The 27,215-nt window shown below is 38.0% G+C and overlaps 1 protein-coding gene and 1 non-coding gene across 2 annotated transcripts in view; both read right to left on the minus strand.

The window, feature by feature from the left end:
- POLA1 (DNA polymerase alpha 1, catalytic subunit) overlaps positions 1-27,215 on the minus strand; it is a 313,094-nt gene that overhangs the window by 244,979 nt on the left and 40,900 nt on the right. The window contains exons 19-26 of the mRNA XM_003917516.4: positions 25,515-25,631; positions 24,050-24,225; positions 22,138-22,267; positions 21,531-21,650; positions 20,309-20,408; positions 18,097-18,221; positions 15,192-15,341; positions 14,659-14,781 (exon numbers count right to left, since the gene is read on the minus strand). Coding sequence (XP_003917565.1) covers positions 14,659-14,781; positions 15,192-15,341; positions 18,097-18,221; positions 20,309-20,408; positions 21,531-21,650; positions 22,138-22,267; positions 24,050-24,225; positions 25,515-25,631 — 1,041 coding nt within the window. The remainder of the gene's footprint in view (positions 1-14,658; positions 14,782-15,191; positions 15,342-18,096; positions 18,222-20,308; positions 20,409-21,530; positions 21,651-22,137; positions 22,268-24,049; positions 24,226-25,514; positions 25,632-27,215) is intronic.
- On the minus strand, positions 19,063-19,192 carry LOC116272256. Its single transcript, XR_004180975.1, has one exon.

Raw genomic sequence — 27,215 nt, forward strand, 5'->3', positions numbered from 1 at the left:
GGGGTTCCTTAAGACTGAGTCCTACACCCACTTCTCTTTCCACTCTCTCCTCTCTCCCAAAGTAATCTCATCCATGTCCATGGCTTCATTTAACCATGACTATAAACCAATGACTCCCCAGTTTATATCCTGCAACCTCAAAATTTACATGTCTAAGATCAAACTGTTCATATTTCCCTCCTTCTGCCGCAAACCTGGTCATCTTCCAGTGCTCTTCATCTCATTGAAAGGTACTCCATCCATCTTCCTACTCAAGTCAGCCAAGAGTTGACCTTGATACCTTCCCCATCCTAAGCCCCACGTCCAATCTACCACCCAGTTTTACTGATATTTTTTCTCTTAAATCTCTCTCATATCTGGGTCCTCCTCCCTCCACTGACTGCCATCACACCAGTCAAGCTACCACCATCATTTGCCTGGAATACTATTCTAATAATAGCTTGTTAATCAGTTTCCCCTCATCCACTCTGGCCCCTCCAACTCACTCAGGCAGAGTGATCTTCTCAAAATGGCAATGTGAGCCAATCTCCCCCAACATATAAAACCTATTAACATCTGGCCAGGTGCAGTGGCTTACACCTGTAATCCCAGCACTTTGGGAGGCCGAGGTGGGTGGATCATTTGAGGTTAGGAGTTCGAGATCAGCCTGGCCAACATGGTGAAACCCCGACTCTACTAAAAATACAAAAATGAGCCGGAGTGGTGGTGCACACCTGTAGTCCCAGCTACTTGGGAGGCTGAGGCAGGAAAGTCACTTGAACCCGGGAGGCAGAGATTGCAGTGAGCCAAGATCACGCCACTGTACTCCAGCCTGGGAGACAGAGCGAGACTCTGTCTTGAAAAAAAAAAAACAAAACAACTATTAACATCTGTCCCTTGGTCAACATGGCCTGCAAAGCCCATATGGTGTGACCTTGATTACCTCTCCGGCCTCGCCTCCTATCACTCTCCCTTTCCTTTCTATACTTCAGCTACCTCAGCCTTCTCAGTGTCCTGGCCACATAATGCTTCCAACCATCACAGGACCTCTGCACCTGCTAGCCCTCACTCTAGAATGCTTATTCTTCCAACTCTTTACCTAGTTAACTCCAGCCCACACTTTCTAGATCTCAGCTCAAGTACCAAAGGATCAGGAAAATTTTGACTTTTCAGACTGGGTCAAGGGCCTTTGCTATCAAGACTCAGAAATTCACATGCCTTTTCTTAGCACTTATTTTTTTCAGAATGACAATTATTCATTGACCATTTGATTAACAGCTCTCACCTACTGGACTGAAAACTCCATGAAGACAAGGTCCTTGAATACTTAAGTTTACCACTGTCTCCGCAACACCAGCACCACGTGGCATGCCTGACACCTGCTAGGCGCCCAGAGCCTTGCATGAATGCTTCCCCTGGGTTGTTTTGAGAAACAATAGTAAATGGCTACTCTATGCAAAGGTGCTTTGTAACTGAAGCCCACTGAGCAGTAATTATCATCATCTAGCACCCCTCTGACAAGTGAAAAACCAGAGGCAGAATGGATGACTTGCTCAAAGCCACAAAAAGTAAACAAGTGGTTGAGCACCCTTTGTGTACAGTCCAGGGCTTTCTCCAGTGAATACTCAGGCATTTTGGTAAGATTTTTGCACCTACAACAGATCCTTTCTCTTGTTTACTAGTAAGTAATCACAAGTTTAGCTTCTCAAGCTCTAGCTCTAGTTTTACTGGAATCATTACTGAAGGCTTTCCTCTCAAGCCAGTGGGTCACAAGCAATGTCATTTGTCTCCATTTCCCTCCATGTACACACTCAGCAAATATCACTCAAAGAATTCCTGGCTATGAGGCAAGAACCAGTAATTGAATTAAATATATTCAGCCACTCTAAGCCAATCTTCTGAAGACAAATTATTTTTTTCTGCCCTATCAGGACATCATTAAAGGAGAAATACCCGGATTTTTCCTGTGATTATATTATCAGCTATCCATCACATCATGCCATGCAGTCCAACGTAAATAGAACACGCACCCTACCCTGTTGGTCAGGACTCAGAAATGTTACATGTGGCCTCAAGAACAATGTACATTATTAATAGCCCATGAGCTTATTCCTTTCTCCAAGCCACCAACCCTCAACCCTCCTCCTCCTTGCCTGCGGAAGGCACACCACCCTCCTGCACAGGGCTGAAAATGTAGTCTGTGGTTAAGTTAGCAGCGATGAAAAACACATGAAACAAATATAGCCAAGTGTCTGACACACCAAATCATAAAAGAAACCTTGTATCTTTGTTCCACTCCCATCCCTGCTCAACTCTTAGACCTAAGGCAAAATAAACAAATATATAAACAAATAAATCTCATCACTAGCCTCAAAACAGCAAATCTTTTGTCAAATGTAAAACAACAAAGCCAATAAAAACAGCTAATACAAAACCAAACCCAAGCCTATAAATAAGAATTAGTAATTAGAAGAATTCCAAAGATGACACAGAAATCATTTCTGGAAATCACTCATGCTTTGTTGCTCTTTTAAAAATGCAAGTAAAAATTCACTTTTCAGCTACATTCTATTTCATATTGCTTTTTAAAACTGAATTTTCAAAGAAATTTTTTAAATGTTGAGACTCATGCATTCAAGTTTAAAAGGGATACAAGCCAATTCAACCACAAAATAAATAATAAAAAGGAAACAAGGACAGCTGCACAATCTGACGCTGGTACTAAATTTCAAAGTAGGTATAAGATCTCTAAAACCATGACCACAGGGCTCAGGAATGCCTGGCTGAAAATCAAACGGCTTCTTCACACATACACACATACATAAAACTATTCTTCTCCCCGCCTTCCAAAACTCCCACAACTTACCAAACTCAGCTCACTGTAATTTAACACAGTATTTATGATCTGGCAAACTGACACAGGCTCATGCTGCCCACTGAAATGATGACACACAAACAGAAGGTACTAATTCTATTAGTCTTCCCTCAGTCGGTTGGTCCTGAGCCATAACAAGCCCAATGAACTTGTTTTGTTTTTTTAAATTTGACAGGGATGTATCTTTAATGGGCCTGACCACACTGTTGTGACGGGTATGCTATTAAGCCACCATGCAGCCGAGGCTGCCAAAAGTAGGTTTTTCCAATTAGCAATAAATAGACTCAGCATGGCTAACATAAGGAGACAGTGTGGTAACATCCTGTACACCATCAGATTCAAGCACTTGAGCATCTGATTCATTTGGGGGGTGGGAAATTTGCAATGTTGCTGAGTGCTGCCATGTCACCCATAAATCTATACCTGGGCAGATGAGGAAAGGGAAAGCCTATGAGGTCAATATTTTGGTTTTCTAGTGATCCTTTCTCTCCAATCCATCTATCTGCAATTTGTGAAAAGATGAAAAAAAAAAATTATATGGGAGAAAAAAGTGAAGTTATATGATTATTCTTCCCTTTCCTTAAGAAAAGCACTATCCAGGAAATTGCCTACGCAGACCAACTGTAGAACCAGACAATTAAACCTTATACCAATTTCTATGCCACTGGTGAATAGTGGTTAATAACTTCACACTTTTCTTTTTATCGCTTAACAAGGAGGGAATGGCACTTTCTAAATCATTACTGCTCTGTCATCTTGGTTCATTGCCAAAGCAAGGAGCTTTAGAACACCTGTCAAATAACACGCGGCTTGTGAAAAAGAAATAGATACCAAAATAGGTTTATTTAAAATTTTCATATACGTAGAAAAGTGGAATGAATTTGGGTTAACAAAGTCACTCATTCTGGTGAGGTGTGGGGAAGAAAAAGATTTTCAGGACTCAATTTATGTGATTCTAGTCAAAGTAATGAAACTTAATTTATCTCAGCAGAGATCAGTGGTGCTGACACAAGGTCAGTCTTAACAGCATTTATCTTCTCATCCTCAGCCACATTCCCAGTGGTTTCAGTAATTAAAAAGGCAAAATTACAAGGCAAAAATACTCTGTCCCTGTCTTTTCAGATAAAAGTCCCCAGGTTCCTACTACAAATGTAGGAATTATCCTTTTTCTTGTTTGAGTATCCTGGCCATTCTTATAAATTCAAAATAGGCTTAAATATCAAGACCTTCTTTAAAAAAAAAAAAAAAAAATTCAACCAAAAAAAAAAATATATATATATATACCACTTCCCTATCTACCCATCTATAACTACAGAAACTACTAAGTGAGTGTGATCCCAGGGGTAAGGCAAATAAACATCCACTGTGTACAGCACAGGGCTTAGGGCTAGGTAGAACAAAAAAACATCCGAAATGTACTCCCTGACAAACTGAAGTAGAGGTTGGAGAATAAATAATTTGAGGCTGCAGACTTTTGCTTTGTGTTAATACAAAATTTTTAAGTATTGATACTAGTTTATGTGGACCCATTTGAAAAATCTAGTAATAAGAAATCCAAAATATGGGTGGAAAAAAGCACAAATTTGGATTAAGAATAAGGAAATTCTGTCTTCCTTGATGAAAGAAGCCCTGGAATTTCAAAGATTAGTATTGACTGAAGATTCAGCAAGACTGGAGAGGCCAACTCACAACCCCAGGACCGTATCTTATATCTTTGATACTTAGTAATATAATGTTTGTGTAGGAGAGGGGTGCGGGTGCCCATGCCTGGATTCCTTAAAGCGCAGGTAAAACTAAGATGTGGCAACCACTCAAAAACTTCAGCAAATGCAGAACGGGCGCAGTGGCTCACGCCTGTAATCCCAGCACTTTGGGAGGCCAAGGAGATTGAGATCATTCTGGCTAACACGGTGAAACTCCGCCTCTACTAAAAACACAAAAAAATTAGCCGGGCATGGTGGCAGGAGCCTGTAGTCCCAGCTACTCGGGAGGCTGAGGCAGGAGAATAGCGTGAACCCGGGAGGCGGAGCTTGCAGTGAGCCAAGATGGTGCCACTGCACTCCAGTGCGACAGAGCGAGACTCCGTCTCAAAAAAAAAAAGGGGGGGGGATAAACAAGAAGATACCTAAATGGTCTCCTTGATGGAGCTTCTTCTTACACTCACAGACCCCAGGCAAGATTTGACCTAGTCTTTCTCTTCCCAGTTGTCTCTTACATCAACTGGCTTGTGTCCTCCTAAACCTGTACCTTTCAATGTCCAAAAACCCAAAAGGCACACAGAGGCCAATGTCCATGCAACTTGGAGATGCTAGTTTCCAACTATTAAGAAAGAAGAATAAGGTTATTCTGAATTCGTCTCAAGTCTAACATCTTAGCCATTTTGAAAGAAATACTCAGTATTTTCAAGCATATAGAGTAATTAAAATCAAGCCTAAGTGTAACCCACTTAGTCTCTATAAATGCAACACTGTTATAATAGATTACATAACATATATATTACATGCTTACCATATATTTTTCATATAAGTATATATTGTTTATTATAATGCAAGCATATATAAGCATGAATTATCCCATATTCTTGAACTTTTATCGTTGAATTTCTCTCAAATTATTGAAAGTCTAACAGCTTCCTTTTTTCAACTTTATTTGCAAGTATCAACATTACTTTAATCGATTTTTGAAAAAATGCAGACAAATGGACAAGTAAACAAATTGTTCCTTAGTACATCAATATAAAAGATCTGCAGATAAAATGCCACTTACTTAACTGTAGATAGTTGTTTCTATAGTACAGGCTGAGTATCCGAAACGCTTGGAACCACAGTGTTTGAAATTGGAATTTTGGAATATTTACACTATACTGGTCGAGCATCCCTAACTCAAAAATCTGAAATACAAAATGCTCCAATGAGCATTTCCTTTGTGTATCATGGCGGCACTTTAAAAGTTTCAGATTTTGGAGCATTTCAGATTTTTAGATTAGGGACACTCAACCTGTATTTAATGGTATATGAAAAGAACCTAGGCTCTGAAATAACTATTAATTTATACAAAGAAGAATTTCAACTCATTCCATCTGAATTACCACAAATTCTAAATGAGTAGAATGTGAATTAATAAAGCTGAATAGTATGTGTTATCAGTTCTGAAGAACTGCAAGGAATTTAGAATCCAAACATCCCTGAAATATGACAATAGAAACGAAATTAAAAAATTATCTGGCTTCAAATTTTATAAAGTAAGCAACTTTGAAAGTGATAGGTAATTCATGATCACTAACAAAGGATATTTCTTTTTTTAACAAAATATATCTACCAAAATATATTAAACCTTCATATTAGCCTTCAAAGAAATTCTCATATTTAAAAAAATCAAAATGTTGGTAGGTCAGCTGAAGTTAAAAGTAGTCTTAATGGTGGCTATAAAAATTCTGGAGACAGAACTCTTCCCTCCTACCACCCACACAGTTTAAATGGGTCTGGTTTGGCAAGAAAATTATTCGCACTGCCATGTTTTAGGTGACAAAAGCATATATTTTTAAGGCTAAAGTTTCCCCTCTAGCTACGTAAGAGGCCAGAAATGAAATATAAGAACCAGCGTCCTTTATCATTTTTCACATCATGGTCCCCTTTGAGTCTCTTAAATGCTATGCATCCTCTCCTCCAAAAAAGTACACATATGCACAGACACACAAAATATTACATACAACTTCAGAGGATTCACAGACCTCCCCTTTACTCTACTCGGGTTGAGGGAAGTTCTCATATGACAATCTAAGAATCAGTAAAACTTCAAATGTTGCTTTTTGTTTGTTTGCTTGTTTTGTTTTTTTGAGATGGTGTCTCGCTCTGTTGCCCAGGCTGGTGTGCAGTGGCGCAGTCTCAGCTCAGTGCAATCTCCACCTCCCAGGTTCAAGCGGTTCTCCTGCCTCAGCCTCCTGAGTAGCTGGGACTACAGGCACCTGCCACTAGGCCCGGGTAATTTTTTGTATTTTTAGTAGAGACGGGGTTTCACCATGTTGGCCAGGCTGATCTTGAACTCCTGACCTCAGGTGATCCGCCCGCCTCAGCCTCCCAAAACGCTGGGATTACAGGCGTGAACCACCACGCCTGGCCCAAACTTTGTATTTTTTATATGTCCAAAAGATTGTTTTCCTTCCTTACCACCTTTAGCGTAATTTCTCTATTTTCACTGACTATGTCTGCTACTGTTGGAAATATGAGTTACTCTTCTACTACTCATGACTATCTTTTAGACCATGGGTTGGCAAGTTTTTTCTGTAAAGGGCCAGATAGGACATATTTTAGACTTTGGAGTTCATTCAGTATCTGTGGCAACTACTCAACTCTACTGTTGTAGCACAAATGCAGCCATAAACAAATGCATAGAGCTGTGTCCCAATCAAACTTAATTTATAAAAACAGGCAGTTTTGAATTGAGTTAGTCCATGGGTCAAAGTCTGCCAACCCCTGGAATAGAGGAACAAATTCAATAACTCTACAAGGAAGCAAACAAGTACAATTAGATTGCTAACTTGTATCATTCCTAAAAATAATTTCTAGAAGGATTAAAGACCTAAATAAGAAAGCCAAACTCTGCAACTTTTAGAAGAAAACAAAGGAGAATGTCTATGTCACTAGAGGAGGTAAAGATTTCTTGTGGGGAAAAAACCCACATAGTGTAAAGAGGAAAAAATTAAATATCTGGCATTAAAATTAGAAACTTCTGCATAATGAAAGACTACAAATAAAGGACAAGCCACAGACTGAAAGCGGTATCTGCAGCACAAATGACAAAACGAGGAGTAGCTTTTATAATACCTAAGAACACTAAAAGACATACAATCCAACAAAACAGAACATCTATATCCTATTCAGACAAGAAAACGGAAGAGTTAATAAACACATGAAAAGCTGCCCAACTTTAAAATGTAAATTAAAATCACAATGACATACCCTTTAATACTCATAAGACTAGCCAAAAAATAAAAACTCAGATAACAAGTGCTGCAAGGATGTGAAATATCAAGGATTATGCAACAACTCTAAGTATATATTAAGTTTAGAATGTCTCAACAGAGAACTAAACAAAAATTCAAAGAAGCAAAATTGTATATCAAAATCATTTCCAATTCTCTTAAGATTAGCCTCTGATACTGTGACTGAAGGAGTTATGTATTGTGGCTCCAGCCAGACATACGAATTTAGCTACTTGATTTTTAAAAATGAGCTTGCTGTCATAAATTAAATGGTTGCTCTTATCAATAAAACCTCATATACTGCTGTGGATGTTGTACAAATTCCACTCCTAGAAATATACCAGAGAAACTCTCACAAACGTGCCGTTGTCTACTGTAGCACTGTTTATAACAGCAAATAATTAAGAAAAATGAAAACTTGGAAACCTAAAGATATGGATGATGGGAGAATTAAAAAATGCACTGTGCTATATTTATTCATCGAAATATTATACAATAGTTAACATGAATGAATCAAATCTAAAAACGTATCAAGATGAATATACTTAAAATGTGGCATACAGAGCAGAGTGTTTCTCCTACTTTTTTTTTTTTTTTTTTTTTTTTTTTTTTTTTTTGAGACGGAGTCTCGCTCTGTCGCCCAGGCTGGAGTGCAGTGGCCGGATCTCAGCTCACTGCAAGCTCCGCCTCCCGGGTTCCCGCCATTCTCCTGCCTCAGCCTCCCGAGTAGCTGGGACTACAGGCGCCCACAACCGCGCCCGGCTAATTTTTTGTATTTTTAGTAGAGACGGGGTTTCACCGTGGTCTCGATCTCCTGACCTTGTGATCCGCCCGCCTCAGCCTCCCAAAGTGCTGGGATTACAGGCGTGAGCCATCGCGCCCGGCCTCTCCTACTTTTTTAAACTGCAAAAGAACATGTATAGCATGACACATACATGGTAAAAACTTCTAACGCACCACATGTATATACACATGTTGTAGAAGCAAAAAAGAACAACCCATGGGCAAGAATGACAAAACCAACTCTGGGCAAGTTACCTCCGAAAAAGAAAAAGAAATGAGAGAGGATGGGGAGGAAACGATCTTTAGTTGTCTCTATAATATTTTATTGCTTTTAATTTTTTAAAGAAAAACTAGGCTATTAAGAAAAGAGATCACGGCAGGGTGCGGTGGCTCATGCCTGTAATCCCAGCACTTTGGGAGGCCGAGGCAGGCAGATCACCTGAGGTCAGGAGTTCAAGACCAGCCTGACCAACACGGAGAAACGCCGTCTCTACCAAAAATGCAAAATTAGCCAAGCGTGGTAGCACATGCCTGTAAGCCCAGCTACTTGGGAGGCCGATGCAGGAGAAATGCTTGAACCTGGGAGATGGAGGCTGTGGTGAGCTGAGATCGTACCATTACACTCCAGCCTAGGCAACAAGAGCAAAACTCAGCCCGCCCCCCTGAAAGAAAGAAAGAAAGAGAGAGAGAGAATGAAGGGAGGGAGGGAAGGAGGGAGGGAAGGAAGGAAGGAAGGAAGGAAGGAAGGAAGGAAGGAAGGAAGGAAGGAAGGAAGGAAGGAAGGAAGGAAGGGAGGGAGGAAAAAAGATTGCAAAAGTGAAATTTTTGCTTATTTACAGGTAAAGATGAAAGGCTTCCTTAATATTTAATTGTAAAATTCTTCATAGTCACTCATTCTCCTTCATCATCAACACCAACAAAGGCTAGAGCCCTCTGTCCTAGTGCCATTCCCAAGCGATCCTGATAGGTGCTACCACATCACCAAGAAAATCCCAGAAAGGCTTGCCAAGATTGTAATGTTTGCATTAATGATTTGGATACACTTTTAAAATGCACAAATTCCAGCTCCAAACATAACTAAAAACCAGGCAGTCTACGACCAACTGGCAAGCAGGCTGGCAAAGACTCATTTCAGCCTATCAGGTAGGAAAAAGAAAATGCATGGACTCTATACCTAAACATCAGAGCATACATTTTAAAATGCAATAAAAAATCCAGACCAAAAATGGTTTTCTCAAGGACACAGAAACAAGAGAGTAGAAGAAATAAAACAATACTAACGTCAATAAGTAATAATTATTCCATCAAGACAAATGTTCCCATTAAACTAAAGTTATGCAATGAGTATACTTATAAGTACACAGTCAGTTTTAAATTCCCCCAATAAAGCCAGGCACAGTGGCTCACACCTATAATCCTACAGCTTTGGGAGCTAAGGTGAGAGGATCCCTTGAGGCCAGGAGTTGGAGACCAGCCTGGGCAATACAGCAAGACTCCATCTCTACAAAAAATAAAAATAAATTTGCCAAGGATGGTGGCATATGCCTGTAGTCGTAGCTACTAGGGAGGCTGAGGTGAGAAGATTGTCTGAGTCCAGGAATTCAATGCTGCAGTGAACTATGATCACACCACTGCTCTCCAGCCTGGGCAACAAAGTGAGACCCTGTTTCTTAAAATAAAATAAAATAAAATAAAATAGGCCGGGTGCGGTGGCTCATGCCTGTAATCCCAGCACTTTGGGAGGCTGAGGTGGGTGGATCACGAGGTCAGGAGATCGAGACCATCCTGGCTAACACGGTGATATCTCATCTCTACTAAAAATACAAAAAATTAGCTGGGCATGGTGGCGGGCGCCTGTAGTCTCAGCTACTCGGGAGGCTAAAGCAGGAGAATGGCGTGAACCTGGGAGGCGGAGCTTGCAGTGAGCCGAGATTGCGCCACTGAACTCCAGCCTGGGCAACAGAGGGAGACTCCGTCTCAAAAAAACATAATAAATAAATAAAATAAAATAAATCGCAATAAAAAAACCAATTCAAAAAGGCAAAATTATATATCAAAATCCTTTCCAATTCCCTTTAGATTAGCTTCTGATACTGTGACTGAGGGAGTCATACATCACATCTCCATGGCCAGAAATCAGAATTTAGTTACTTGATAAAAGAATTAACTTGCTATAAATTACTGTTCCTATCAATATAACTAACGATTAAAAAATCATCATTAAACACTAGAGTATTACAATCCTTTGGGCCAGTTTTAGATTTTCTTTAATAGTTCCAAAATGAATAAAAGTCTAAAATGTGGACAGATTTAACTCATTAAATTGCCTTCACTATTATTCACAGAATAAAATCCTTAATTGATTAATGATCTCAGGGTGTCTATCGCCATCTAGTGAACAATCACTTCAATTACCACGTCAGACATTTGACAACTGATACCTTTTCTTCATGGTTTAAAAATATATGTCCACTCAGTGCTGTAGGCTTGCCCAATTTCTTTTTTATGCCTCTCTACACACGCACTGAGAACACACACAAATACAGATGGTATTTCTATAGATTCACAGAGTACTTCTCTGAAACAGTGACTTCATTACTTTTAAATAACGTACACACTGTGAGATCCCTCATACAATTCCTTACCCATTAGCTCATTCCTCTACCACCGAGCAATTCAAAATCATGGAAGAGTTTAAGTGTGAAAGATCACACCTGTGAAAACACAATATTGATGCCCATTTGACACAACTACTAGCACTTTTATTATGCACCTGTTTTAAAAAGTACAATTAGTAATTACTCTGAGTATTCTAGCAGCCATAATACATTTGATTACAGAAATTATTAGGTCGCTAGAGCCAAACCTGCACGATTCCAACAAAACTGAGCAAACACAAAATAGACTTAAAAATAAAAAGGAAAGGGGGGCTTCAAGGCCTCCCAAGGCTGTGTATTTAATCCACATCCAAATGCAAAATTTTATAATCTTTTGCAACGGCAGGCTACCAGGTTTCCTTCTCATTAATTTCCACTTGAACCTTAATCTAATTTATCCCACAAGGACTTTAAAAGCAATGAACTTTTAAAATCTGCAGCTTACTGTATTATTCTGCCCACTCTATCCTGTCACAAAAAATACTAGTTTAATAAGTTACAAAGGTATTCCAAAATCTCAGCACACTGGCTCTCATTTTCACTTCACTCCTGCTACCTCTTTAACAATTAAAAGAAATCAAAGAAAGATGATCACATAGACTACTTTCATCCACCAGTGCTAATAATTATCTCCAATACTTTAACAATCATTTTTATGTTAGGAAATAATATTTGTAAGTGACTTTGGATCTTCTTCTAGAATAAGATTTCCTGGGAGAAACTGCGTAATTATTATTTCTCAGTAGCTTCATATTACTTTAAAGGCCTACTTTCCAGAGCTTTATTTATCCTTATTTGAGGGAAAAAGCAAAGGGTAAAGAGAAAAGAGGAAAGCAGAAACCAAGAATTTAAATCACATACAACTAGTTCTAGATTTGTCTGAAATTCTTTGTTTTTTTAGTGTAGAGAACAGGGTTTTTTTATAGTTCATTTATTAAAGATTTGTTATTATTATATTTTATTTAACAGAAAAATAAAAATTGTGTTTAAACTCCCTATTAAAAATCCAGCTAAAGAAAACCATTGCCCTCAAAATACAATGGATTAGGAGAGTGGGGGAGATCATTGGACAAATTTGGGGCTTATCATTATCTACAGTGCCCTTTCAAGCTTGTGGATTTCTGAGCCAATGCAGAAAATGTAACAACAGGGATTTCCCAACAGCAAGAGGCACTCTCCAAGGGAGTAAATTGTCAACTATTGCCTCTCGTGAGAAACTTAAGAGTAACCTTGATCCAATCTCAACAGTCAACCCATGTATTATCACCCAGTTGGGGCATAGTGAGTACATTTCCTAATACAAAAATAAGATGGTATTCCATCAGAAGCCACTGGATACATGTAAAGAAACAAAATTTAAATAATTTTAAAGTAAACTTAGCTTAAGAAACTGAAAACATCCTTCCCTTCCCTCACTTCAGCTAGCCCCTAAAACATCTATCTTTCTCACATAAAAAAGGCCTGTGTCTTGAGATGGGTACCAAAAATAATGATCTTCCTGTAATAAGAGGTAGAATATAAAGCGGAACCACAGTCATAAAAGACATCTTGAGATGGAAGAGACAACCCTACTGTACTAAAAGGATTTACATTCAAAATAGCCACTTGTTATACTTTATCTCTTTGAGTTTTAATTTCCTCATCTAAAAAATGAGAACATTATTATCTATTTCAAAGGATTATTGTGTAATTTCAGTGAAATAATGCATAAGAAAGCTTCTATCACATCACTGGTGTTCAATACATGTTTTGCTCTTCCTCACTGTGCCCTGAGCCAAATCTTTGAGATAGGGTTGCCAACAGAAGAGTGATTCTGAACATCCTGACGTTTATTTCACATACCAGTTAGATCTGCACTGTCCAACACAGTAGCCACTAGCTACATTTGTCTATTTAAGTTTAAATTCATTTTAATTATAATTAAAGCAATCTAAAAATCCAGTTCCTCAGCCAGTTGGCACTAGCCAGATACCAAGTGCTCACTGGCCACTTGTGGCTAGAGACTACAGCACCGGATAGTGCAGATGGAGAACATTTTCATCATCATAAAGTTCTACTGGACAGAGCTGGTCTAAACTCTAAAGCAGGGGTCAGCAAACTTTTTTTCTAAAAAAGGCCAGAGAGTAAATATATCAGGCTTTGCGGGCCATATGAGCCTCCATCTTTTCTACTCGGCTCTGCTCTCATAACACAAAAGCAGCCACAGATGATACATAAATAAATGAGCTTAGCTCTGTTCCAATAGAATATTATTTACAAAAATAGATGGCAGACTGCATCTGGCCCAATGGCCATCATTTGCCAACCCCTGCTCTAGAGCATTCAGAGTCCAGACGCCCCATTATAAGCATTTTTCCCATGACCACTACCTACCTCCTTTAAGACTAAATAGTCTTAAACCCATAGACAGGTAGTTAAATGGAATTAATATTCAGCATAACTATTCTTTTACAAATTAAGAAAAACCCACGCACATAAGGCTAAAACAGTTGAAGCTTACAGTGTTCATAAAGTGATGGTACCTAAATTCTATTTGGTATCTGGACCATCTTATTAAAGCCAGTAACTCTCAATCCATAAATCCTGTCTTGACATATTCCTGGAATTCTGGATTTATACATCCAATGGCCTCCTTATTATGCCTGGAGATCTACTACTCATGCCAAAGGCAACACATCCACGACAGAACTCTTAATCCTTCTTTCCCAGTTTCTTCCATCTTAGTAAAAGGCTCTACTAGCTATCTTCCTGATTTCTACCTTTCACTCACACTCCAAGCTAATCCATCACCCAAAAAAAAAAAAAAAAAAAAAAAGCTTTCTTATGTCATTTAGGTCTCATTCATGTCACCTCCTCAAAAAAGCCTTCCCTGACCAATCTAAACTAGCCATCTAAACATTCTCTAGCCCACCACCCTGTTTTATCTACAGAGCATTTACTTCTATCATATTTTCTGTTATTTCTTATACATGTTTATTTACTTATTTACAGTCTGTTTTCCCAAACCACCCTCTCTCCACCCCACATTCCCAACCCATGTCGTCCCCACCCCCAAACCCCTCCCATTCTGGGTAGAAGGTAAGCCTCATTACAGGGATCTTTTATGTCTTGCTTGACGTTCTATCCTGAGAACCTAGAACAATGCCTGGCATGTAGTAGATGTTCAATAGTATACACACACACACACACACACACACACACACACACACGAATTAATGAATCCTTATTTAAACGCCTATTTGTCTCAAACCTGTCATCCAAAGACAGGGGTACTGTATTTGATGCTGTATAACTAGGTAATAAACTTGACTCTCCCACACTATAACATGTACAGTTAAAAATACTCTCATATCTAGAGATGTGAATATTATTATGCCATTTACCTCCCTTCCTTTGTATGTCACCAAGGCAGCCAGTGGTTTGGCGTAAAATCTGCTATAGGAAAATCCCAGGCAACCATACATACTGTTCGCTGTGAGCTTCAAAGCCTTCTGTCGAATGTCATACTGCAGGCCACACAGAACAAAAGACAAAACAACAACATTTACAGATGCTTAAGCATTACATTAGATGTCTTTCTAGATCTCCAATAAAAAGGGAAACCCTCAATATCCCTGAATAAAAAAGAATTAACATACTCAACCCATTCTCCTGGATCCATGATTCCCTAACCTCCTAGAAGCAGCAAGTAAACACAGACTCCAAAGCTCGCAGGAGCTAGAGGTATCTTGCTCAGATACAACCTTTGTAAACAAAGGTGGCTTCCATTCTGAGGCACTCTAGTATTTTTAAATGGTCACCTACCCACAAACTTAAAATAAGTACCTGCATTTGCACAGCATCCTGTTTACTCATAAATAATCAAACTGTAAAAGCTGAGACTGTCACTCAAATGTTTCTTAGTGAAAAGATATACCTGAAGAATAAGGTCTGGATTTAAGTCTTGCTGTTTCATTAGCTGTTTGACTTGTTTTCTCCGTTCGACCAGTTTCCGGATCTCTCTGGGCAAAATGCCCATTTCTAAGCTTGGATCTGGCAATTCAGGGATTTGTTCTTGTTCTCCATCCTGATAAACACAACAAATTTCACACAAATCAAACTTTTGTGAAATAAATTTCTACAGTAATATTTTATAGGAGCTTTCCCCCATGATCACATCTTGAAAAGTTATTATCTTATATAAGGTCAACAATGCATGAGTAGTATAAGAAAGAGCTGAGAGAGTTGTAGAACAGGTCACCATTGCCCTCTTCTTTCCCAATTATATTAGGCTGTCATTCCCACTATCTCCCACCCCTGTAGTTAGACACAAATTTAGATTTCATTTAAAGGGATACATTTTTACACATGCTATCTCTCTTCCACAAGACTGGAGAACAATATGTTTGGTGAAATTGTTTTTAAAATACAAACACTAACACCTCCAGGATTAAAAAAACAAACAACCAGCAACTAAACTACTATTTTAAATCATTTTTACTACCAAACAAAATGCTATAGAATTTGAAAACTATGGAGAATCATATCAATTATTGTAAACGCTCTAGACTAAAAATAAAAAGCTAATAAATCAGCAAATTTAAGAGTTCGGAGCAGCCAGGAGCAGTGGCTGACATCTATAATCTCAGCACTTTGGGAGGCCGAGGTGGGTGGATCACCTGAGGTTGGGAGTTCAAGACCAGCCTGACCAACATGGAGAAACCCCATCTCTACTAAAAATACAAAATTAGTTAGGCGTGGTGGCGTATGCCTGTAATCCCAGCTACTCGGGAGGCTGAGGCAAGAGAATTGCTTGAACCTGGGAGGCGGAGGTTGCAGTGAGCCAAAATCACAACATTGCACTCCAGCCTGGGCAACAAGAGCAAAACTCCGTCTCAAAAAAAAAAAAAAAAAAAAGTTTGGAGCACATTTAAATAGGCCATGACATTTCTAAAAACTAATACATATATATCCCTTAACATTTATGTAGTACCTTTTACCTACAAATTGCTATGCAATCGACAGAAGAATAGCAACATTTCAGAAAAGCAACCAGCACTCTTCTTATGTTAAAATTTACAGGAGGAAAAAGCAGGGGAAGCATTAGACCATTTTTCTCAAGCCTCCATTAATTCTATTAACAGCTACAAAGAAAAAAGCCAGGCACATTTGCCCTTTCAAAGGTTCAGAAATAAAAATAAACCTCTTGGTTTAAAGTACATCAAGTCAATGCCATTTGATAACCTAGCCTTTACAAAGCATCTGATTTTATAGAGATCAATATCTTCAAGTGAACACTCTTACAATAGTAATAGGGACCTATTGTTTTCCAATATAAGATGATGATAGTAAATCTATTAAAGAGATCCTGGTACACATTCCAATTTATTTAGAGTTTCTATGAAAGTCAGATAAAAAGTAAACTGAAAGGATGTAGAGTCAGGAAATTTACAATCTACTCCTAGCTCTACAACTACTACCTGTGTGACCCTAACTGTCCTGAGGTACCATGCATGAAAATGATTCAGATCTATAAATTGCTACATGTATAGTATTTCTTAGATGACCTCTGAGGTCCCTTCCAACTCCAAAATGATTCTATTTTTTTTTTTTTTTTTGAGACGGAGTCTCGCTCTGTTGCCCCCGCTGGAGTGCAGTGGCGCGATCTGGGCTCACTGCAAGCTCCGCCTCCTGGGCTCATGCCATTCTCCTGCCTCAGCCTCCTGAGTAGCTGGGACTACAGGCGCCCACCACCACGCCTGGCTAATTTTTTGTATTTTTAGTAGAGACAGGGTTTCACTGTGTTAGCCAGGATGGTCTCGATCTCCTGACCTCGTGATCCACCCGCCTCAGCCTCCCACAGTGCTGGGATTACAGGCTTGAGCCACCGCGCCCGGCCTCAAAATGATTCTATTATATATCCAGAATCCAAGCTGGAAAGCTCCAATAAGCAAAATAGTGGTGGGCAGAGGCTAAATAATATTAATTATCACCATGCTGGCACAGTAGCAGAGCAGAGCTCAAATATTAATTGAATGCAGTCATACCTTTTGGGGATGTCTACCCAGTATCTTTTCTGTAAAAGTATCCACTAGTCCCACAGAAAGGCCCACCCTTAGCAGCCAGATTTGTACCCTGTGAACCTACTCTTGTGGTCACAGGTAACGGGGACCTGGGGCGCTCACCAACCTAGGCAAACCTATCGGATTCTCTCTTCTGGGAATATGAAATTGAGATTGAAAAACAGGTCCTAAGCTTGTGGTGAGAACTAAAGGACATATAAATTCAGGAGCTAGAGGGCAACCAGATATCTTCTGCCATGTATTTAAAAAAATTACAAAAAAGAACAAAATGTTGTATATGTATATACACCTACACATACACCACACATGCATATAAAATGGAATATTATTCAGCAACACAAACGAATAAAGTACTAGTACATTCTACAAAATGGATGAACCTTGAAAACATTATAAGTGAAACAAGCCAGATACCGAAAGGCCATATATTGTATGATTCTATTTATGAGATGTCCAGAATACACAAATCTATACAAGCAAAAAGACTAGTAGTTGCCTAGAGATGGAAGGGATAGGGGATTGAGGGAGGTGACAGCTAAAAGGTTTATTTTGGGAATAATGAAAATATCCTAAAACTGGTTGTGATGATGGCTGCAAACTCTGGGAATACACTAAAAGCCACTGAACTACACACTTTTAACAGGTGAATTATCTGGTATATGAATAATACCACAATAAAACTATTTTAAAAAGACAGATCTTTCTTCTTTAAGCAATTCTTTTAAACTCGATTTCAAGAGTCCCAGGTTAAATACAAACCTCTGTAACTTTCTGTGCCTCTGAAGCAACTCTTTGTACTGTTGTAAAACAAATGTTAAATTCCTGAATGATGGAAGGATATAGACTGTTGAAGTCCAGAAGCAAAATGAACTTATCATAAAAACCTGAAATTAAAAAGCCACGTCATAAAAAGTCTAAAGAAAAGCAGAATTGTCAAAACATCATTATTAAAAGCACTATAAGTATATTAGAAACTACATACTATCCACATACACTATCCAGAGCTGTGAGACAGACAAAAAGGGAAAAAAAGAATCAACTATTGTTCTATAAAATAATGCAGATTAGTGAAAAGCCAGATCACAAAAGAGGGAGAAAAAGATCCTGTCTCTCTTTAGAACCAGCTACGAGTCCCTCCCCAGCTGCCCCCAAAGCACACCATTATCATGAGCAAATACCTTCCCAATCAGGTATCTGAGAGGTGTCACATCCATTTAAAAAAAAAAAAGTTCAACTCTCCTTCAAAGCAAGAATTCTTTGAAGAATTCCCCTACCTACTCTCCCACTCTCACCCCAAATAAAACCAAGTGAGTAGTTTGTTTGTTTATTTATTTATCTATTTATTTGAGACGGAGTCTCACTCTGTCTCCAGGATGGAGTGCCGTGGCGCAATCTCGGCTCACTGCAACCTCCGCCTCCCGGGTTCAAGCGATTCCCCTGTCTCAGCCTCCCGAATAGCTGGGACTACAGGCGTGCACCACCATGCCCGGCTAATTTTTTGTATTTTAGTAGACATGGGGTTTCACCATGTTGGCCAGGATGGTCTCGATCTCCTGACCTCGTGATCTGCCTGACTCAGCCTCCCAAAGTGCTGGGATTACAGGTGTGAGCCACCATGCCTGGCCGAGTAATTTATTCTTTTACAACAGCTTCAAAATATAAAATGGACAGCACACTTACCTGTACAAAAACTGAGCTAAAATCAAACAAGAGACACATATATATAAATGTCCGTAGTGGAACGACCCACCCTTTTTACTTGCAAAGGATGAACAGAAAGCTACTATATTTCTGTAGGACATTTACAAAGAGTTATCTTCACCTTGAGAAGAAACTGAATAAAAATAAATGTCCACTATTAAGACAGTAATAATTGCAAACACATAAGATAGTTTATTCTGTGTCCAGTATCATACTAATTTATCCTTAAATCCCTGTGTGGTAGATATTACTCTTATCTCTATTTTACAGAAGAAACTGAAGCTTACAGAGGTTAAACAGGCAGTCCGAGATCACACTGAATTCAAACCCAGACCTACATAACACCAAGTACTAGTGCTCCATTTCATTACAACTAATAATAAAATCACTTTTGTCAAAAATGTCTCCTATTCAGAATTAACTTACTGGATAAAATTCACATTAATTCCTTCACAACAATGTGAATATTCTTAACACTACTACTGAACTGTACACTTGGGAATGGTTGAAATGGTTTTTTTTTAATACAAAAAATTAGCTGGGTATGGTGGCACACACCTGTAGTCCCAGCGACTTAGGACGCTGAGGCAGGAGGATCACTTGAACCCAAGAGGTGAAGGCTGAAGTGAGTAGAGATCACACCACTGCACTCCAGCCTCGGCAACAGAGTAAAACTCTGTCTCCAAAAAAAAAAAAAAAGTTTTTTATTTTTATTTTTTTAAAGATTATTTCTAGCTCTGTGTACCACAAAACATCTTTGCCATTCATGACAATAGGGAAAAGGTATTCCGTTAAAGTTAAATTTGGTGGTTATTGTCTGTATTCTTTAACTTTGCTGTCAACTGAACTGGTCGGGACAAACAGCTATCTATGTACTGGACAGCTACCTATCTATTGGACAAACTACGCTTACAGACCAAATCCAACCTACTGCTTATTTTTGTACCATCCATGAGCTTAAGTATGGTTTTTACATTTTTAAATGGCTGGAAAAAAATCAAAAACAATATTTCATGACCTATGAAAACTATATGAAATTTAAATCTCAATGTCTATAAATATTTCATTGGAACACAGCATAACAAAATTCACATTAAGTCTATGTCAGGTGACTGGCAACCAAGATTTTCACATGAATGAAAGATAAAAGTCATGAGACCTATTTGCTGACCTGTAAGATACAATTCAGGTCTTCTAGTTTCTCAAGCCTAGATCCACATTAAGAAACTCCTTAATATTGGGAGAAAACCAATTCACTGCCCAGCCTTACCAACTTTGGGGTCCAAAACCAAGCCTCCAGCATAAGCTGCTTTCTTACGTCCTTTCTTATATTTACTGGTATCTCCATCAATTTCTTCATCTTCATCTCCCTAATATCAAATGGAAAGATAGCTTCACCACTAATCAACTAATTTAAAATTTTGATGATTCTCTCTTTTCCAATTGCAGGACTTAGTTCTAACAAACATTTCAGTTACTGGTCCTAACTGTTGGGAAAGACAGTTATTGTAATATGTTCATGAATCCAAATGAATTCCAAGCATAGTAATTTCTTAAACAAATACTACATCCTAAGTTAACAAATACAAAAATTTTATCTTTATGTTTCTGAATTTACAGAATTTCATATTTTTAAATCAATGAATATTGAAAAATACCACTTTTCATATTATACAAAATTTGAGATTATAAAACAGCCCTCTTAAAATCACTACTCTAATATTCATGATGTAAAAACATAAAATGCTTCATGTAGACATTATCATTATCCCTATTATTAATATGGACACCATAAAATAAGTACATCCATATACTGAAAATCCATTCCTAAGTAGTTTATTACTGGCCAACATTCAATAACTCAGCAGAAGTTAAAGTCCTCTAAATGAATATTCCCTATACCAATTTTGATAATGTACACTAAAAAACAAGCAAATATGAGAACCTGAATCAAATTTTAACATTCAATTCCCATTTCTGAATTAATTAATATCAGTGCTAATAAAACAGTAGCTAAACTAAGTTTTAGTTCCAAAGTGAAGGAGGCTACTTCAGAAACCTGACTGTGGGTGACCTTGGTCATACTAGTACAGAAAAATGCAACACAAAAATAAAGGCTCATAGGGTTTAAGAAAATAAAAAGTTTAACTGGCATTTATCTTTGGATAGGGCTAAGGTGCCAGAACACATTCCGTGTATGGTCACCCATCAGAGAGGTCTAATGCTTCCCTCAAAGAATTTCATATTTCACAAATAATTCTGCCTGCACAAAGTGCATTTTCCTTTTACAAAGTGGAAAAGGAAATGACCACACAAAAACAAGGGAATAAACTTGACACGGTTTCTACAGTACACAAGGGATTAGCTATTTTGAAAGCAGATGTTATCACAGAAAAAAAGGCTATCTAAGTATTAAAAAAAGGGGGGGGTAAATAGGTATTAAAAAGGGAGGGGGTAAGAGAAAACAAAATACTACACAGTTTTGGACCCACCAGTTTTTGCTGAGGCTTTCTGAAAATCTGCTTGTCAGGCACAATATAGTTGTTTTCGTAAAATGCATGAAGCAACAAGAACTCGTTACGCTCGGATCGTCCACCCATCAGCGTCCTGGACTATTAAATGGAATTTATTTTTTAAATTTGAGCTCAAAACCACAACTAACAAAAGCAACTTTGAGTCAGTAAGTTTAGTCACAGCACCTCCTTTAAAACTATTCCTAATAACGGGCTGTTTTTTAAAAAAGGTACTAAATTATTCCTAACGTTTTCTTTAAGCATTATAGTTAAAGGAGACAAAGACAGCTTAAAATATTGACAACTTGGCTATTTATTTACTCCCAAATGGACCATTCCACTAAACAGACACATCCAGATGTTAGAGAGATGATCCGTATGTTCGCCCAAATTTCAACACGCTGCACCTGGCATTCCTCCCCTTCTCCCAACCAGTTCTTCCTTTTACAAAAGAAATCCAGCTTTCGGAATCTAAGTTACTCATTTTATAAGCATGCATCTAGACTCATTATCATATAACAACTACCCCAAGCAAATACTGAATCCAACAGGAAATGCTTTTTCCCCCTTTCTAAGTTAAATTTACCATAATGTTCCCAGCGATGTTAGTGATCTGCAATGCTAATGGAAGAACATTTAGCTCACACATGATCTGCAAAATGAACTTGGCATCTTTCCAGGTGTGTTCCAACAGGTATAACAGTTGAGAAGATTCACTGTACAGAAAAGTAAGAATGAAACAGAATCAAGTAATTAAAAGAAACAATGCCTATAATCAGAACTTTGCAAAATATTACAAGGAATTTTGGGTATAAATAAATTCAGAGCAACAGCACCTTGGCTTCAGAAACAATTTAAAATAAGGTCAGTATGTAACCAGGAATTCATTCATACCATTGATCCCAATGCTTTTCTCCAAAACACACACACACACACACACACAAAATCCCGTAAGGAAAAACTGAAGTAATACAATAATTACAAGCCTGAAAACTATCTAAATCCTTTCATTCATTCCATCCAGTGAGTATATATTGCATGCTTACTATGTGCCAGGCATTGGCTGTGACCAAAACAAACAAAATTTCCTTTCCTCCTGGAGCTTATGTCCTCATGGGGGAGACAGAGTATAAAAAAGACAAAGAAATTAAGTATACAGTATGTTATATAATGTTAAAAGTTAAGCAATGGGAATATTAAGTATCAGAAGCAGAGACTGAAATTTTTGTTAGGAAATAGTGGAAGATTTCACTGAGAATAAAGATCTGGAAAAGGTGAAGGAGCAAGACTTACGGAAAGAGCATTCCAGGCAGACAGGATAGCACACTTAAAAGCCCTGAGCTGCATGCAAATCTGACAGTTCCAGGGCTAGGAAAGAGGCCAATATGGCTAGATCAGAGAGAATGATGGAAAGAGCAGTAGGAGATAACGACAGAGTTAACAACATAGAGACACATTGTAAAGGACCTTGTAAGTAAAAATAAGGACTTAAGTTTTTACTCTGAAAGAAACAGAGTCACTGGAAGATTCTGAGCAGAGTATCACATATGACTTGATTTTAGCAGGATAACTCTGGTTCTGGATTGAGAATCAACCACAAGGGGGAAAGGGCAAAAGTAGGAGATAGGCATATTAACCCAGTAATCCAGGGGAAAGAGGATAGCAGCTTAGACAGGATGGGTCCAATGGAGTTGAAAAGAAGTGGTCAGACTTAGATATATTTAGAATATAGAACTGACAGGATACCCTGATGCATCTAGTGTGGGATATCAGAGAGAGGAATTAAAGATGCCTCAGAGATTTTGGGCTAAGTAAGACTCTGGAAGTTTCCAGTGATAATGGAAAAATACATTTATTAATTTAGTAAGGAAAGACTACAGGAAGAACCTAGGATCGATCAGAGCTCAGTTTTGAACAAGCTGGGAGTTCACATTAGATATCAAGTAAAATAGGTAAAATAGATACACTGAGTCTGGAATTTAGGGAGGTCTAACCTGAAATTACACAGGTGGGAGGCATAGGCATCCACATGGTATTTAAATTCCTAAGACTCAATGAGATCACCTAGAGAGGGAGCAAAGTCAGAAAAGAGAAGTCCAAGGAAGAACTCAGGAAGAACTAGCAGGAATGAATGAGAGATGGTCAGAGGAGTAGGAGGAAGAAATAAGCAAGCAATACCTCTAACTTAATGATTGCTCAGTTTTTATATTTCTAAAATATCTACCCTAATTCCTGAATAAATGAATTAAGAGTAGAAATCTAAATCCAAACTACAGTTAGGAAACATCAAGATAGTGTTAACACAGGTGAGGGAGATGGAGATAAACTGATCAATTACAATAATTCAAGAGGTAAACTAGTTCAAATTATGAAAATAGTGGAAACAATTTCCCCTCTACAGCACCACTGGCTCATGTCCCTCCAGACTAAGGATAGTACTAGCGTCCTGCTGTTGTTAATTTCAAGACAGATGAATTCTGAAGAATCTAGGATCGTACCTGTACATATTTCGTATATCTTCCGTTGGGATTACAACCCTTTCAGTTTTTAGAATCTGCTGAACAAGTTCAGACAGATGGTAGCTTTTACAACGAATCAATTCCTTTGCTGAAATTTCCACATCACAGATCATTCGACCACAGGTAGCATTTCTTTCACCAAATCCACTCCGGCCCTACGAGATGGGAACAAAAAGCAAATTTCATGAAAGAGCAGACACTGAGAACATTTCTTTCTAACATATTTTGATGCTGGCCCAAAATTATGATAAAACTCTCATTCTTCCATTTATCAATCAAATATTTTTGAACATTTACTATGTATCTGACATTATTCTAGGCACTCAGGATACAGCAGTGATCAAAACAGAAAGGATTCCTGGCCTCATTTGAAATGTATAATAAAAAACAGACATCATAAGCAAGAAATTATATAGTTTTAGGAGGTAACAAGTATATGGAAAATGGGAAAACAGAGCAGGGTGAGGGGTACAAGGAATATGAGGGGACTGCATCTTAAATAGGGCAATGGGGTATACCTCACTAAGATGTCATATAAAGAAAATCTTGAAGGGGGCAAAAAGCTAAGCAAGTATTCAGATGAAGTGCTAATAACAACTCTACCACCTTAAAGATATGAGTAAGAAAAGAAGCAAGAGCAGTGGCCCCAACTTTGATCTGTAGTGGCAGAATCCTCTAGAGAACATTATGAAAAAGGTACGGATTCCTAACTTATCTGATGAGGCAACATGTCCATTTTATTTATAAGCTTTAAGAAAAATAAGATTTCAAGCACTGAGCAGTATCAGGTTTAGAAGAAGGTGCTTCACACAAAAATTGCAAAAACCTTCATACATGAAGCAAGCAGGTAGAATGAAAAGTACACACTGGCTTTAAGTCACTCAGGCCTGGGTTCAAATCTCAGTTGTTCCCCCTTACTAGTTACATGATCCAGAACAAGTTATGTTACCCCTATGAGACTGTCTATAAAATAAAACTGGAGTTGTCATGAGAGGTAACTAACACAGAAAGCACTAGTTCATTGCCTTCTTTTTTCCTTTTTTTAAATTACAAGATATCATCAAGCAATATTGCATTCTTATACAACCAACATCAATTCTCCTCCATTCATTCTTCCCATCTTCTTCCTAAATGATAACACTCAACGACCCTGCAACCTTGCCCTAAGGGCTGTCACTTCAGGAATGACAAAGTGAAGGTAACATGTATGTGCTGTCTTTGTTCACTATTCCTAGATTCTAGCTGATGATTTTAAAAACTACCAGAGGCTTTTACGAATAATATGCTGAATTCAAAGGAAAAGATGTTTAGTGCCAAAGTTAAAATGTACTGAAGTTACTATAACAAGATAACCAATTCCTATTTTAAAAAGTATAGGGTGTTCCCTGGTAGCTACCCCACATTAAAATAAATAAATAAATAAGATTTTGAAAATTATTATTACCCCAAGCTTTGGCATGTTGGATCGCTTCAGTCGACCTATCTTGGACCAGTGAGGAGCTTTGCACACATTAATTCTCTGCAGTAGAACTTCCAGTTCAAACCCATAAATATTATGACCCTAGTCAGAAAAAGAAGGCAGCTGATAATGTTATAACAAATGCAAATTAGAGGATTTATCTTCATACGCACAGAATTTCTTTGCCCTTTCTTTTTCTAGTCTCTAATTGAAGACATCATGCACTTACCTCCGATTGGGGGTCCTTTCTTCTTCAGGAATTTATTCATCAGCAGCATTCATTAGCCTTGACATTAACAAGGCTGCTAAGCAGATTGCTGGAATAAACTTTATTTCATCCTAATTGATGCAAGGCTCATATGATGTATTTTAATTTGCAACTCATGCCTCACAGTCTCGGAGGCAAATGCAAATTTAATGTCCCATACTTTTCATGTGATCGGTAAAAGCTAAATTCAAATAATTCCACTTTGCTTCCTTAAAAACAAAGAACCTGCCTGTGTTGTATGACAGTTTATGCAAGCCTTCTTCAAAAGCTCAGGAACTGCATTTAGCTTCTTTTTTAAAAATTAAGTTCAAACACTACTGATTTAGACTCATAAGTGATATACAACAAGATAAATATATAATACCACTAAATAGTTCAAATAAGAAACTTGTTAAAAATGAAGAAACTATATAGAGTAGAAACTATCTCAAAAATGCAACTAGATTTCATTTCCATAATTTCCAACATGTGAACATGATTCACTTGCCTATGTTTACCAAAACTTAGATCAAATTTAAAATAATTCACATCAATAAATATGCTTGTTATTAAACTTAATTAAAACTATATACCACTACTTAGAGTAGTCAAAATCACAGAAACAAAAAGTAGAATGGTGGTTGCCAGGGGCTGAGGGAATGGGAAGTTAATGAGTACAGTGTTTCAGTTTTACAAGATGAAAAGAGTTACAGAGGTGGATGGTGGTGATGGTTGCATAACATTATGAGTGTAGTTAATACCATTGAACTGTATACTATAAAATGGTCAACATAGTTAATTTTATGTTATGTGTATTTTACCACTAGATATTTACAGCAGTTTTGCTTATTAAATTAGAAGACCCAAAGGCCTGGAGGAGGTCTCACTTACAAATTATAATACCTAGAATCAGGGACCCAAAATTCATGTCAGAATTCCATCTTACATCTAGATTTCTCACGCATAGACTTGGCTCTAACACTGGAAGCCAGACCAGGTTTCCCAGGCTTCGTGGCATCTCCTTGGGGTCCAAGACGCTGTTGTTATTGGAGGCTGACTGAGGGCCTGGTGCTGAGACAGAATGTCACAGTACAACACTGTGGACAGAATCTTTTTGGAACTTTAAAGATAGGTCTTGAAATATCATAAGGGAAGTGGGTGCAGAGATATCGCTTCCAATCCACAGGAACTCAGGATGCTAGCCATACAGTAGCCAAATAAGGGTATCCAAGAGTAAAAGTGAATGTAGGGAAGAATACGGCAAACACTTTTGTAAGACTTCAATGTACCCAAATTACCCATATCACATCCAAAATATAGGCATTTATAGCCTACATTCTGAAAAAAAACAAAAATAATGATTGATCCATTAACCTAGAAAAAAGACAAATGAAGGAATTCCATATTCTATAAACTAGAAAGGCCAGAGGATATATAAA

This window comes from Papio anubis, chromosome X (genome assembly GCF_008728515.1).
Source record: "Papio anubis isolate 15944 chromosome X, Panubis1.0, whole genome shotgun sequence".
Taxonomy (NCBI): domain Eukaryota; kingdom Metazoa; phylum Chordata; class Mammalia; order Primates; family Cercopithecidae; genus Papio; species Papio anubis.